At 45.1% G+C, this 16,551-nt stretch overlaps 1 protein-coding gene across 5 annotated transcripts in view; it reads right to left on the bottom strand.

Moving 5' to 3' along the window:
• XPO6 (exportin 6) overlaps nt 1-16,551 on the bottom strand; it is a 113,671-nt gene that overhangs the window by 36,401 nt on the left and 60,719 nt on the right. For 4 of the 5 annotated variants that reach the window (XM_073362840.2, XM_073362839.2, XM_073362837.2 and 1 more), the window contains 2 exons: nt 6,614-6,722; nt 2,485-2,577 (listed from right to left, as the gene is read on the bottom strand). In XM_073362840.2, the coding sequence (XP_073218941.1) occupies nt 2,485-2,577; nt 6,614-6,722 (202 nt within the window). The remainder of the gene's footprint in view (nt 1-2,484; nt 2,578-6,613; nt 6,723-16,551) is intronic. The other variant, XM_073362838.2, reaches the window with a different exon arrangement.

The following is a 16,551-nucleotide window of genomic DNA, read 5'->3' as shown; positions in this document are numbered from 1 at the left end:
CTCTTCTCCCAAACACAAGTTTTCTGCGTTGCACGGAATGTGTTCCATGCCTTCAGATGTGTAGTCAGCTCCATGACATAGCACAGTAGAGTAATGACACATTCTCAGGTGATCCTAGTGAGTTCAGACACCTTTTCTTCCCATCCAGAAAGAGCACTGAACAATACTAATTGTTACACTTCTGAACCCAATAGTTTCATTCTCCAAGATTAGCAGCTTGAGAACCACTCTAACTGATTTTCTCCCACACAGCTACAAGAAAAGGCTATTTCACAGCACTGCCATCTTAATAAAGACCAAGATAGTGACATTGTCACAGACGGAGAAGACAAATTTTCAGTAGGGCTGTCAAGTGATTAAAAGAATTAATCACGATTAATCACATTGTTAAACAATAATGGAATACCATTTATTTAAATATTTTTGGATATTTTCTACATTTTCAAAACATTCTTGATTTCAATTATAACAGAATACAAAGTGTACAGTGCTCACTTTATATTTTTGATTACAAATATTTGCACTAAACACAAAATAGTATTTCTCAATTCACTTCATACAAGCATTGTAGTGCAATCTCGATCATGAAAGTTGAACGTACAAATGTAAACTTATGTACAAAAAATAACTGCATTGAAAAATAAAACAATGTAAAACTTTAGAGCCTACAAGTCCACTCGGTCCTACTTCAGCCAACCCCTCAGACAAACAAACTTGGTTACAATTCGCAGGAGAGAATGCTGCCTGCCTGTTGTTTACCATGTCACCTGAAAGTGAGAACAGTAGTTTGCATGGCACTGTTTTAGCCAGCATCACAAGATATTTAAATGCTAGATGTGCTAAAGAGTCATACGTCCCTTCATGCTTCAGCCACCTTTCCAGGAAACATGCGTCCATGCTGATGACAGATTCTACTCGATAACAATCCAAAGCAGTGCAGACCAACGTATGTTCATTTTCATTATCTGAGTCCAATACCACCGGCAGAAGGTTGATTTTCTTTTTTGGTGATTTGGGTTCTGTAGTTTTCGCATCGGAGTGTTGTTCTTTTAAGATTTCTGAAAGCATGCTCCACACCTCATCCCTCTCAGATTTTGGAAGGCACTTCAGATTCTTCAACCTTGGGTCAAGTGCTCTAGCTATCTTTAGAAATCTCACTTTGGCACCTTCTTTGCATTTTGTCAAATCTTCAGTGAAAGTGTTTTTAAAATGAACAACATGTGCTGGGTCATCATTCGAGACTGCTATAACATGTAATATATGGCAGAAGGCAGGTAAAATAGCAAGGGACATACAGTTCTCCCCCAAGGAGTTCAGTCACAAATTTAATTAACGTATTTTTTTAACAAGCGTCATCAGCATGGAAGCATGTCCTCTGGAATGGTGGCCTAAGCATGAAGGGGCATATGAATGTTTAGCATATCTGGCACATAAATACCTTGCAATGCCAGCTACGAAAGTGCCATGCAAATGCCTGTTCTCACTTTCAAGTGACATTGTATATAAGAAGCAAACAGCAGCAACTCTGTAAATGTAAACAAACTTGTCTGTCTTAGTGATTGGCTGAACAAGTAGGAGGACTGAGTGGACCTGTAGGCTCTAAAGTTTTACTTTTTTTTGAGAGAGAGCAGTTATGTAACAAAAAACTCTACATTTGTAAGTTGCACTTTCATGATAAAGAGATTGCACTACAGTACTTGTATGAGGTGAATTAAAAAACTATTTCTTTTACCATTTTTACAGTGCAAATATTTGTAATAAAAATAATATAAAGTGAGCACTGTGCACATTGTATTCTGTGTTGTATTAGAAATAAGTATATTTGAAAATGTAGAAAAACATCCCAAAATATTTAATAAATTTCAACTGGTATTCTATAGTTTAACAGCGCGATAACTCACATGATTAACTTGAAAAGATTAATCGTGAGTAAACTGCGATTGACAACCCTAATTTTCAGTACTTCTTGCTTCTGCCTCCCTGTGGTTTGCAGAGCCCCATCTCCTATGATCTTCATCTATGTACTGCCATGTATTCTAAGTTAACATTCCACCCTCCTGGGAACATCATCTCACCATTTGCCTTATGTGCAGCACCTCCACCTTATGGAAAGGCCAGGATGAATATGCTGAAGGTCACAGCAAAGTGTGCAGCTCTGTCCCAGTTTTCACCTCTGGACTGATCCAAATTTCAAATGCCCCTGTACATTCAGTGAGTGAGGCACAAAAGTGTGCTCTGGCATGCTCTTCAAGATATGGTAGAAAACTTCTCAAAGCCCAGAAGAAAATCTGAAGCTTTCCCCTTTTAAATTTATGGCCTGGATTTTACCAAGTTTTGAATCCAAAAGCACATCCCTGTGCCTCTTCTCCGTAAGCATTGCACAGCAACCTACCAGTGTTTGTACAACAAAATCTTGAGAGCGGAGATCATGTCATATGGTGTAAAGCTGCTTCATCTTGGCTTCTCAGCAGAATGACTACTTACTAGTGTAGAGAAGGCATGAGTCGGCAGGAGCTCCATGACTTTTGCCACTACTTCTAGGCTCTGGCGTAAGTACCGCTGCCACTCAGTCTGCTGCTGTGTGGAGAAAGAACACCTCTTATTTCCCTCCAAGTGGAAACAGCTGACCTATATTTAACAAGCTGGTAGGCCGTAAGTACTTGAGAAATGATTAACTTGTACCTACCAGGGTTTGCTTCTGTCTGAACATCTGAGAATTGAAACAATACAGTTTATAGAAGTTTCCTACTTTGTCAGCAATCTGAGCTGGAGTTAAGATTTGCAAGTTTTCATTGACAAATGCTGTTAACTATGCTAAGTAATTGTGCATCCAGGTCATATCACTTTCTGGCCTTCTAGTAATTGGGGTGTCCTTTATTAGTCTGTATGCTCTTATCCTGGAACGCATCAGTGTTTTTCTAGAGCACATTTTCAAACATTGTCTTCCATTTAAACATGCCCTCCCTTGATAAAAAGATCCAATATCAAATAACGACTAAGTGTCTGCATGCGTAATATGACAACAGTATCCCAAATCAAAGAACCAATTTCTGCCTTGGTCTAAAAAAGGGTGTATTTTAAAAACACAGAGGAACTAAACCCAACTCCTACAAACAATGGTTATTGCAGAAGTATACATAAGATCAGTTTCTCTATAGCAAAATAGACTGACTGTACTCTAACAGCCTGGTTTCCCTCTGCGACAAGCCCACAATTTGTTTTACTTTTCACAGCCTGTCAAGGTTCCTCCCCAACTCTGAACGCTAGGGTACAGATGTGGGGACCTGCATGAAAACCTCCTAAGCTTATCTTTACCAGTTTAGGTCAAAACTTCCCCAAGGTACAAAATATTCCACCCTTTGTCCTTGGATTGGCCGCTACCACCACCAAACAAATACTGGTTACTGGGGAAGAGCTGTTTGGAAATGTCTTTCCCCCCAAATACTTCCCAAAACCTTGCACCCCACTTCCTGGACAAGGTTTGGTAAAATGCCTCACCAATTTGCCTAGGTGACTACAGACCCAGACCCTTGGATCTTAAGAACAATGAACAATCCTCCCAACACTTGCACCCCCCCCTTTCCTGGGAAATGTTGGATAAAAAGCCTCACCAATTTGCATAGGTGACCACAGACCCAAACCCTTGGATCTGAGAACAATGAAAAAGCATTCAGTTTTCTTACAAGATGACTTTTAATAGAAATAGGAGTAAATAGAAATAAAGAAATCCCCTCTGTAAAATCAGGATGGTAGATACCTTAGAGGGTAATTAGATTCAAAACATAGAGAATCCCTCTAGGCAAAACCTTAAGTTACAAAAAAGATACACAGACAGAAATAGTTATTCTATTCAGCACAATTATTTTCTCAGCCATTTAAAGAAATCATAATCTAACACATACCTAGCTAGATTACTTACTAAAAGTTCTAAGACTCCATTCCTGGTCTATCCCCAGCAAAAGCAGCATATAGATAGACAGAGACCCTTTGTTTCTCTCCCTCCTTCCAGCTTTTGAAAGTATCTTGTCTCCTCATTGGTCATTTTGGTCAGGTGCCAGCGAGGTTACCTTTAGCTTCTTAACCCTTTACAGGCGAGAGGAGTTTTCCTCTGGCCAGGAAGGATTTTAAAGGGGTTTACCCTTCCCTTTATATTTATGACACAGCCTCTTTACCCAACCCAGCCATATCATTAAGGACCAGCTTACTCATCACTCTAAATCATCATCTAGACTCACTACAGCTACCACGTCACTTCAGAGAAGAAAAACCATATGCAAATGACAGGTTTCAGAGTAACAGCCGTGTTAGTCTGTATTCGCAAAAAGAAAAGGAGTACTTGTGGCACCTTAGAGACTAACCAATTTATTTGAGCATAAGCTTTCGTGAGCTACAGCTTAGTCTCTAAGGTGCCACAAGTACTCCTTTTCATATGCAAATGGAAAGAGTAGAGTTCAAATGGCTCTTAAATTAAAGCTGATTTTTTTCTGTTTCCTTTTATCTGCTGCACTATAATGGAAATTCTCTGCCTCCACTGTAGACTAAAAACAGTCAGGCAGGACAGCAACACAAAGTCCATTAGTGAAAACATTTCATGCTTCTTTCAACCTCAAAACCCACACAGCACTGTTGCTTCATGCACATAACAGCTGCCTAGAACTGAACATACTTCTGCACGTAAAATCTAGGTTCAGAGAGGATAAGTGGGGAATCATAGCGCTGCTGATCCCTTAATGCTCTTGATTTGGAATGGTTGGGATGCTGACAAGTTGCTTAGACACATGTATTATCCTAGCAGCACTGAAACTGTTGATACAGGTTTCAGAGTAGCAGCCATGTTAGTCTGTATTCCCAAAAAGAAAAGGAGTACTTGTGGCACCTTAGAGACTAACCAATTTATTTGAGCATAAGCTTTCGTGAGTTACAACTCAGTTCATCGGAGCTGTAGCTCACGAAAGCTTATGCTCAAATAAATTGGTTAGTCTCTAAGGTGCCGCAAGTACTCCTTTTCTTGTTAAGATACACGAGATGTCAGCAAGAGGTGAAAATTACTAGGGTGAAATAGTGGTCTAGCCTGTATGTTGAAAAAGTGACCAGATCCTGGAAGGTTTCAGAGTAACAGCCGTGTTAGTCTGTATTCACAAAAAGAAAAGGAGTACTTGTGGCACCTTAGAGACTAACCAATTTATTTGAGCATAAGCTTATGTGAGCTACAGCTCACTTCATCGGATGCATACTGTGGAAAATACAGAAGATGTTTTTATACACACAAATCATGAAAAAACGGGTGTTAATCACTACAAAAGGTTTTCTCTCCCCCCACCCCACTCTCCTGTTGGTAATAGCTTATCTAAAGTGATCACTCTCCTTACAATGTGTATGATAATCAAGGTGGGACATTTCCAGCACAAATCCAGGGTTTAACAAGAATGTCTGAGGAACAGTGACTGATTAAGATGCAGGATTGCAAACCCCAAGCACTTGAAAAATCATGAGTTGGGCTAAAAAAACCCTACAAGATTTTTAAAAAAGTCACCTACTACAGGACAGGCCTAACAAAGAAAATAACAGAACGCCACTAGCCGTCACCTTCAGCCCCCAACTAAAACCCCTCCAACGCATTATCAGGGACCTACAACCTATCCTGAAGGATGACCCAACTCTCTCACAGATCTTGGGAGATAGGCCAGTCCTTGCCTACAGAGAGCCCCCCAACCTGAAGCGAATACTCACCAGCAACCACATACCACACAACAGAACCACTAACCCAGGAACCTATTCTTGCAACAAAGCCCGTTGCCAACTGTGCCCACATATCTATTCAGGGGACACCATCACAGGGCCTAATAACATCAGCCACACTATCAGAGGCTCGTTCACCTGCACATCCACCAATGTGATATATGCCATCATGTGCCAGCAATGCCCCTCTGCCATGTACATTGGTCAAACTGGACAGTCTCTACGTGAAAGAATAAATGGACACAAATCAGATGTCAAGAATTATAACGTTCATAAACCAGTCGGAGAACACTTCAATCTCCCTGGTCACGCGATTACAGACATGAAAGTTGCGATATTACAACAGAAAAACTTCAAATCCAGACTCCAGCAAGAGACTGCTGAATTGGAATTCATTTGCAAATTGGATACAATTAACTTAGGCTTGAATAGAGACTGGGAGTGGCTAAGTCATTATGCAAGGTAACCTATTTCCCCTTGTTTTCCTAACCTCCCCCTTCCTCAGACGTTCTTGTTAAACCCTGGATTTGTGCTGGAAATGTCCCACCTTGATTATCATACACATTGTAAGGAGAGTGATCACTTTACATAAGTTATTACCAGCAGGAGAGTGGGGTGGGGGGAGAGAAAACCTTTTGTAGTGATTAACACCCATTTTTTCATGATTTTGTGTGTATAAAAACATCTTCTGTATTTTCCACAGTATGCATCCGATGAAGTGAGCTGTAGCTCACAAAAGCTTATGCTCAAATAAATTGGTTAGTCTGTAAGGTGCCACACGTAGATCCTGGAAGGAAGTTTCAGAGGTACTCAATACAACCCAGCAGTTTAGCATCTAAGCATGCAGTTTTCCTACCAAGTCTCAGTTTCTTACATCGTCATCTAGAGTCTCGTCATCCAGTTCCTCCAATTGTGCCTGGTTGTACCTGAATTGTATTCGATTCAAAACCTCTGTGAGCAGTAGAACCAAAGCGTCTTCGTACCTGCCACAAGAAAAAGCACAAGACTGAGGAATGGGAATTCTAGGAGAATACTCTTGCGAACCCTCACCCCCTTCCAGTGAGGAGCAGTGGCAGGTCCTGTATCAGCTTAGGGTAAACTTTTGCATCTCAGGACCTACAATGCTGCCTTACAGACTTGTTTGCTGGGGAGAAACCAGTCAGCCACAGCAGTGTTAAATTGTAAACAGGTTTTCTAAACGGAAATATGTGCCATAGGATGATGCAGAGAAACTGCACTAAGAACCAATAACCCACTCAACTTTGAAAGCTAGACAGGAAACTAACAGCAATAGAGGGAGCTGAAGAGAAAGAAGATCTGTAAGACAGCGAAGCACGACAGGACAGGCTTTAAATGAATGGTCTCCTTTTGAAAGGACTTGCTACTAATTGTGTGGCTCCTGCTTGCTAGTAGCCATTTAACTGTGCCTCTTTCAAGGAGTGGACAGTGCTTTTAAATCATAGAAGATTAGCGCTGGAAGAGACCTCAGGAGGTTATCTAGTCCAACCCCCTGCTCAAAGCAGGACCAACACCAACTAAATCATCCCAGGCAAGGTTTTGTCAAGCCGGGTCTTAAAAACCTCTAACAATGGAGATTCTACCACCTCCCTACGTAGCCCATTCCAGTGCTTCACCACCCTCCTAGTGAAATATCGAATATCCAGCGTAGGTCTAATATCCAACATAGACCTGCAGAGATGGGTTATAACCAATGATCAAGTTCTGCTTCTTGTTACTAAAAAGCCAAGCAGAGATGCCAACCACAGTTATCAAAATCCTATAATACAGATAGGCAACCAATTAAATAAACTTCAAAACTGCAACACCACTTGCTCTGACTACATTATTCTGATTAACCTTTGTCCAAGGGAGAGAACAACTTGTATAAACGGGTGGGGTGAGAAAACCAATCCTCAAGTCTTAGCTATACAGCAAACGTTCAGATATTTAGAAGGATTGTGGGCCAGGTAGTAACGGTTTAAACTAGAAGGTCAACCCCAGAGTACTTATGTCTTCCAGTGCCTTCACATGGTTTAGGCTAAGATTTTCAAACCCGTAAGTGCCTATCTTTAGGCATCTAAATAAGTGGCCTGATTTTCTTAAGTGCTTAGTGCCTTGTAGCTCCCACTGATGTTGGACTTGTTTTGCTGTTTTGAAGTTGACCAGTTATTGTCCAAGAAGAAAGTCATGATAATTCTTTCACCCCTACTATAGCACTACTGCCAGCAACAGATTTGATTTACTCTCAAGGTATTTGCAATGTAGCATACAAAAGTCAAAAGAGTTTTTTCCCCACACAATCAACCATGAGTAATGCCAAATTGCAAAATCAACACAGAACAGCCCCGGGCTTGAACACAGCCAGCAGCCACCAGCAGTGACACAGGACTGTCAAGTTGCTCTGGAGACCCAACGTTTCCTACCATCCTTTTAGAAAACAACTGCTTTGAAGAATGTCTCAGGTCATGTCTTTCTCCATGAAAGAGCAGGCTGGAAAGCTAGGAATTTCTCTATACTAGTAACAAGAAGAATCAGAGCATAGTGCAATGTAAGGGACAGTCCAGCCAACTGTGCCCCTAACGGAGCAGCCAGATGTTTTCACTGAAGGATTACTATACTACTCGCGTGTTACTGAAAAAAATGATGTAAAGTTGGATTTGGTAATTTGTATGTTATGCTACTGGATAAAATGTAAAATTCATAAACCACAGGGAACAGGAAGTTTCACATGCTGTTCCTGTGGTGTAACCACACCTACATCATCAAATTAAGACACAAACACTTCTACAACAGTCTGCCTATTTGATAGAGCCATAGAAGCTTTAGCTAAAAACAGGCGCCTTTGCAGAAAGAGCAATACAAGTTTAGGCAGCTCATAGCATTTCTGATCATCAAAGAAAGATACTCTATCTCCAACAAAAAAAGCTAATATTGTTCTGATTTTTTCCTATATCACAAAAAATGAATAGATATAACTAGGCAAGGCATGTGCCCATGATCACTGTGGGAAAAGAGGGAGAAGAGTGAAAATTCGGCATAATTGTGTGCAGCTTGGTGAACAGTTTATTGAGACTGGACTAGCAAGCTCTCACATCTGAACGCATCTGAAAAATCCAATAAAGCAACTCCCAGGGCTGAACAGACACGGGCTGGTTGGGTTAGCTAGCTTTGCACTTGTTCCTGTCTGAATGTCAGAATGTCTTTTTTGGCAACACATCAGTTATTTATATTTAGCATGCTCACTGGGAAAAGACTGTTACCTATCTTTTTGTAACGGTTGTTCTTCGAGATGTGTTATTCACATCCATTCCAATTAGGTGTGCATGCATCGCATGCATGGATGTCGGAAACTTTTTCCCTTAGCAGCTCCGATCGGGACGGCAGGGGAGTCCCTAGAGTGGCACCCTCATGGCGGTGTATATATTACCCTGCCGGCCTGACCCCGCTTCAGTTCCTTCTTGCCGTTGACTCCGACGGAGAGGAAGGGGGGGGTGAGTATTATAATGGACATGAACACCACATCTCGAAGAACAACAGTCACAAAAATGTAGGTAACTGTCTTTTCTTCTTCTTCGAGTGATTGTTCACGTCCATTCCAATTAGGTGACTTCCAAGCTTACCATTGGAGGAGGGTAGTAGTCATGGAACGATTGACTGAAGAACAGCTCTGCCGACTGCCGCATCATCTCTGGCCTGTTGGTTAACAGCATAGTGGGCTGTAAACATGTGCACTGAAGACCAGGTGGCTGCTTTAGAAATCTCATGGATAGGGACCTGAGCCAGAAAGGCTGTCGAAAATGCTTGTGCTCTGGTTGAATGGGCTGTAATTGCTGAGGCTGGGACCTTGGCCAACTCATAGCACATGCAAATGCAGTCTGCGATCCAGGACGATATGCACTGCACAGAGACAGGAAGACCCTTTATTTTGTCAGCTATGGCAATGAACAATTGGGTCGACTTGCAGAAAGGTTTTGTTCGCTCTATGTAGAACACCAGGGCCCTCTGGATATCCAGTGTGTGTAGGCTGTGGTGTCTCGGACTCTTGTGGGGTTTTGGAAAGGACACCAGTAAGCAAATGTCCTGACCCATGTGGAATTGGGAGACCACCTTGGGGAGAAATTTAGGATGTGGTCTAAGCTGCACATTGTCCCCATGAAACACTGTGTAAGGCGGTTCAGTGGTGAGGGCTCTCAGCTCGGACACCCTCCTTGCCAATGTAATGGAACATTAATGGCCATCAGGAACACCACCTTCCAAGAAAGGTAGAGGAGGGAGCAAGTGACCAGGGGCTCAAATGGTGGGCTCATGAGTTTGGAGAGGACAAAGTTTAGTTTCCAGGTTGGGATAGGTGGGCAAGAAATACGGGAACAACCTCTCCAGACCTTTGAGGAATCGCCCCACCATGGGATTAAAAAATACCGAGCACCCAGACTCCCCTGGTTGGAAAGCTGAAATGGCTGCCAGGTGTACTCTGATGGAGGAAGGGGATAGACCCGGATGCTTAAGGTATAGGAGATATTCTAGAATGAATAACTGGGATGGTAGCCTGGAGTGGCTGAAGATGCTTGGGTTCATACCAACAGGAAAACCTTTTCCATTTCGCGAGGTAGGTAGCCCTAGTGGAAGGTTTCCTACTGCCGAGGAGAACCTGTCTCACCGACAGAGCACTGGCTCTCCATGGAATTTAGCAGCAGAGCTTTCACGCCATGAGATGCAGAGATTGCAGGTTCGGGTGAAGGAGGCGCCCATGGTCCTGCGTGATCATATCTCCGTGGAGGGGCAGGGCAATCGGGGTGTCTACGGACAGCTCTAATAGGGTTGTATACCAATGCTGTTGGGGCCAAGACTGATTACCGTCGCCCTGTCTCTGCGAATTTTGAGGAGGACCCGGTGGACAAGCAGGATAGGAGGGAAGGCATACCCCGCCCCATGGTATTAACCCCACTTCTGGGAGACTGACTGTCTGATGTCCGACTCGTGCATGTGGTAAGACCTGCTGAGGCAATCCGCAAGCTCGTTCTGCACTCCTGGAAGGTAGGATACTTCGAGCTGAATGGATCGGGCTATACAGAAGTCCCAGAAAAGAAGAGCCTCGCGGCAAAGAGATGAGGAGCGGGCTCCGTCTTGTTTGTTTATATAGAACATGGCAGTGGTGTTGTCTGTCAGGACTGTCATGCTGTGACCTTGTAATGTGGCGTGAAAGGTTTGGCAGGCTAGACTAACCTGAGCTCCTTCAGGTTGATATGGAGAGGTATCTCGACCCTCGACCACAAGCCTGGTGTCCTCAGGTCCTCTGTGTGTGCGCCCCAGCCCAGATCTGATGCGTCTGTTACGAACTTCAGAGAAGGTTGGGGCTTGGCGAAGGGTACCCCTGCACAGACCACTGGTTGATCCAGCCACCAGCGCAAGGATTGTAGCACTTGTGCCAGGATAGTCACCACAAGGTCCAGGGGGTCTCTGTACGGATGGTAAGACAGTGCGAGCCACGCTTGCAAGGGTCTGAGTGACAGTTGGTCATGCTTGACCACATATGTGCATGCTGCCATATGTCCTATTAGCTATAGGCAACACCTGACTATGGTAGTGGGATACCGAAGCACTGAATTTACAATCTGCTCTATGGCTTGGCATCTGGGCCCTGGAAGGCTCGCTTTTGCCTGTACCGAGTCCAGGACTACCCCTATAAACTCTAACCTTTGGGTGGGTATGAGAGAAGATTTGGGCACATTGAGGAGGAGCCCCAGTCTGCGAAATGTGTCCATGACCATCGTCACGTGGGGCTGGACCTCATCCCTGGAATGACCTGTGAGAAGCCAGTCGTCAGGGTACGGGTACACTCGAACCTGCCTTTTCTGCAGGAAGGCTGCCACCACCGACATGCATTTCGTGATGACTCGGGGGGCTGTGTGTCGAACAGGAGAACTGTGAACTGGTAGCGATGTTGGTTTATGACAAACCAGAGGAAGCGTCGGTGTGCTGGATGAATAGCGATATGAAAGTATGCGTCCTTCATGTCAAGGGCAGCGTACCAATCCCCCGGATCCAAAGAGGAAATAACAGTGCTCAGGGAGACCATGCGGAACTGGAGCTTGACCGTAAATTTGTTGTGTCCGCGAAGGTCTAAAATGGGTCGAAGACCCCCCTTTGCCTTGGGGATTAGAAAGTAACGGGAGTAAAACTCTTTTCCCCTTAGCTCCTGCGGAACCTCCTCCTCAGCACCTATCTTGAGGAGCGAACAAACCTCCTGAAGAAGGAGTTGCTCGTGAGAGGGGTCCCTAAAGAGGGACAGGGAAGTTGGGTGGGAGGCAGGGGAGGAGGAAAACTGGAGAGAGTATCCCACCTGTACTGTGTGTTAAGACCCATTGGTCCGATGTTATATGGGACCACGCGTGGTAGAAGTGGGATAATCAGTTTAAAACCATGGGGATGGATCTGGGAACTGGGTTGGTACACTGTCCTCAGGCGTGCCTTCAAAACCCTTGCTTGTTTCTGGGTTGGGGCTTATTCTGGTCCTGGTTAGGTGTGTTGTTCTGTCTGTGCCTGTTATTTCTGCCCCGCCTGCGATACGGCTCCTGCCTGGGTCCGGGTTGATATTGCCTCAGCCTCCGCAGCAGAGGCCTGAAGGGCATTTCTCTGGGTTGCCGGCACATGCATTCCTAGTGACTTCAGGGTGGCCCTAGAATCCTTAAGGCCATGCAGCCTGAAGTCAGTCTGCTCCGAAAAAAGGCCCGAACCCTCAAAAAGGTGGTCTTGGAGGTTATTTTGGACCTCTGGAGGGAGGCCCAATGCCTGGAGCCACGCTGTGCATCGCATGACTATCCCCAAGGCAATGGTTCTGGCTCTAGAGTCTGCTGAATCGAGGGAGGCTTGTAAGGAAGTCTTAGCCATAGCCTTCCCTTCCTCCATTAAAGTTGCAAACTCAGAGTGAGAGTCCTGGGGCAGGCGATCCTTAAACTTGGACACTGCCCTCCAAGACAGGTTTCAGAGTAGCAGCCATATTAGTCTGTATTCGCAAAAAGAAAAGGAGTACAAGTGGCACCTTAGAGACTAACCAATTTATTTGAGCATAAGCTTTCGTGAGCTCATCCGATGAAGTGAGCTGTAGCTCACGAAAGCTTATGCTCAAATAAATTGGTTAGTCTCTAAGGTGCCCCTAGTACTCCTTTTCTTTTTGCCCTCCAAGAGTTGAAGTTGTGTCTATTAAGGATAACCTGCTGGTTGGCTATACGTAGCTAGAGGCCCCCGGAGGAGCAGACCTTTCTACCAAAGAGGTCCAAACGCTTAGCTTCCTTGGCCTTTGAGGCAGAGGCTTGTTGGCCATGTCGTTCCCTTTCGTTGACTGCTGAAATGACTCGGGAACAGGGAGTCGGATGGCAGAACAGGAACTTGTAGCCCTTGGAAGGGGCAAAGTATTTTCTTTCTACCCCCCCTGGCTGTCAGCGTGATGAAGGCCAGGGTCTGCCATACAGTGTGGCAATTCGACTGTACAGTCTTTATGAGAGGGAGCGCGACACTGGAGGGACCATCGGGAGCCAGGATGTCCACCACTGGATCCTCCTGCTCGACTGTTTCTTCCGCCTGAATGCCCATATTGAGGGCGATGTTGCTGAGCAGCTCTTGGTGAACCCTGTGGTCTACTGGTGACGGTCCTGAGACTGACGTGAGGTGCTGTTGGTTGTCCTCATCTAGACCTTTCTGCATGTCCCCATAGACCTGGGTCACTTCAGGGCCCTGGAGGGCTGACACCTCTCCAGGTGTTGCAGAGCTTGGCGCTGCCTCGGGTATTGGGCCTGGGGGCACTGGCTGCTCTTGTGGGTCCAGGGGTGGCCCAGAGAAAGTGGCCTCCCTTGTCCTTGATTGGTGCCTGTGTGGTGACCTGGAATGGCGTCACAGATTGTCCAGACCTAGAGGCTCTGGAGGAGATGCACTGTTGCTGGTGGTAGGCCCATGGGGTCCAGAAGGGCCACTGACCTGGAGGGGGCCATTGTGGCTGCCAGGCTGGTTGGGATTCTCTGCTAGCTATTGCTCTATGTCTACTATAGCTAGAGAGAACGGAATTGGCCTCGGATCCAGAGGATGCTGACTGAGAGGACCATGGCAGTGCTGAATGTTGAGTGGTCGCAGGGTGCCGGGGAGCAGTGCCTGGCTGACCGGGACCGCAAACGGTACCGGGAATCTCGGGATCGGTGTCTCACACTCTGTGCCATCGGTGCTGTACTCCGGTGCAGGGTGACCAATGGTGTCGGGGACCGGCGTGCAGTCGCCACTGGCTGGTTCGCTCCAATGCCGTAACCTTATGCTTGGTTGTAGGTGCCAGGGAATAATAGGACACCAAACTCAACCGGGAGCAGTGCCATGAGCAGCGCCGAGAAGGTAACCTCAAGTGGCGCACCACTGCCAACTTCCCTCTGGACGGCACGCTTCTAGGTGGTGCCGAAGGCTTCTCCCTGCATGGGAGGGGGCTTGGCGCCGACAACTCAGTGAGGTCTTTTGCTACCTCAAAAGTGTCAGGTGGGGAGGGGTGTTCGAGGATCTCCTCCAGCCCGATGTCGGCACGGAATCCACAGGGTACCAGACTCAATGGGGCTTGTGGCACCAGAGTCGACGGTGCCAGTTCTTGGCTCGGGTCCGCAATGTGTCTTTGCATGCCGGGAGTATCTTTGAGAGGCTTAGTAGCTCTATGGGGAGAGCGCCCTCTTTCCCCTTGCTTGTGCCGCTTAGTCAGTGCCAGAGAAGTGGATCAATGCTGAAGTTGGTCATCCCGTCTCGGTGCCGATGATTTGCGGTGCCAGTTCACACACGGACACCGGGGCACCTCGTACCGAGGAAGCCAGTGCGTCAGAGGCTGGTGGTTGTAACACGGACTCCATGAGCAACTGCTTAAGGCGAAAGTCTCCTCCTTTCTTGGTGTGCGGCTTAAAGGCCTTGCAGATCTTGCAGTGCTCTGCCTGATGAGACTCTCCGAGACACCGGAGACAGGAGTTGTGGGGGTCGCTGTTGGGCATAGACTTGCGGCATGTGGCGCAAGCTTTGAAACCCTGGGCTTGCGGCATGCCCTGCAGCCCAAGGTTGGTGCTGGAACTAGCTTCCAGACACCTGAAACAATGGATTTCTAGCTAACTGATAACTATCTACGAAAAGCTAAGGGATAACCCGCAAGTGAGAGAGAGAAACATTCCAGCACCGCCACAGACAGTAAGAAGGAACTGAAGGGGGGTCGGGCTGGCAGGGTAATATATACACTGCCATGAGGGCGCCACTCTAGGGGGCTCCCCTGCCATCCCGAAGGGAGCTGCTAAGGAACAAAGTTTCCAACATCCATGCACGCGGCGCGCGCACACCTAATTGGAATGGACATGAACAATCACTTGAAGAAAGGAAGGTTCTTCTTGTAGTTAGCACAGACCATAACATGTAGTGGAGAGTTTTAAATCTGCCTACTTTGAATACAGGTCTCCCTCGTCCCCATGCTAAGCAGTTTTAAGACACGAGCGGAGATATTTGCTCAGAGCTGCCAAGATAGCGAGAGCAAAGGGATCTATGAAACAGGGGCTGAACTCTCCGCTTTAAGCATAAGCAGACAAAGACAACAAACTGCTAACTTTATCTTACCTGATGCATTGTGTTATAGGTTCAATTCCCTTACACCCATGGTGCTATTAAGGCATTTCTCTTAATAGAGAAACATTCACCAGGTAACTTTGTTTTTAAAATCCATAAACCATAAAACTTGCTGATTCATTAATGGTAACATTCTTTAGCTATATTCTTGGTCTAGTATATGGGTTACAGCTAGGCATATGACTGAGCTTCTTTTTGACTTTTTGTCAGAAAATGTTATAATCACAGATCGTCATCAACAAAATTTTGTTTTTTTCTGGTTTCTACGGTTATGCATATGTATATTAAGTCATTCAACAAACATACCATGTATTTTTAACCTTATTTTAGCCTGATCTAAAAACAGTCTTCAAAATCATGTTTTTAATAGCCACTTTATTATAGGCTCACTTAAATATATTAAGTCAAGAATCCCACTAAAAGAAATAATTTGGACACCAAACATCTGTCAACTGTTTGATAGTGAATGATGTTCACTGCCTCATACTTCAGCAGCAACAAAATACAGTGGTGGTAACATTCTCACCACAAAGCATTTTAGACAATGGAAATTCAGTGTTTTCTGTACTTCCACCCAACTTTCCCTTGAATGAAAATACAACTGAGAAACAGTGCCCCACAGGGTCAGATGTTCGAAGTTCCATTGCCTGAACATTTTGACCACATAAAGGCTTTGAGTTAGGATCACCTTTGAAGAGCATGGCACTTAAAGCTGTAAGTGACTGGGCAACAAAACGGCAGATGAAATTCAATGTTGATAAATGCAAAGTAATGCACACTGGAAAACATAATCCCAACTATACACTGGGTCTAAATTAGCTGTGACCACTCATGAAAGATCTTGGAGTCATTGTGGATAATTTTCTGAAAACATCCACTCCATGTGCAGCAGCCGTCAAAGAAGTGAACAGAATGTTGGGAATCATTAGGAAAGAGATAGGTAATAGACCGAAAATATCACATTGCCTCTATATAAATCCATGGCACGCCCACATCTTGAATACGGTGTGCAGATCTGGTTACCCCGTCTCAAAAAAAGGTATATTGGAGTCGGAAAAGGTACAGAAAAGGGCAACAAAAATGATTAGGGGTATGGAACAGCTTTCCTATGATGAGAGATTAATAAAACTGGGACTTTTCATCTTGCAAGAGAGACAAATGATGGGGGAAATATGATAGCGGTCTATAAAA

This window comes from Lepidochelys kempii, chromosome 10 (genome assembly GCF_965140285.1).
Source record: "Lepidochelys kempii isolate rLepKem1 chromosome 10, rLepKem1.hap1, whole genome shotgun sequence".
Classification (NCBI taxonomy): domain Eukaryota; kingdom Metazoa; phylum Chordata; order Testudines; family Cheloniidae; genus Lepidochelys; species Lepidochelys kempii.
This window is presented reverse-complemented; position numbering and strand designations above follow the sequence as displayed.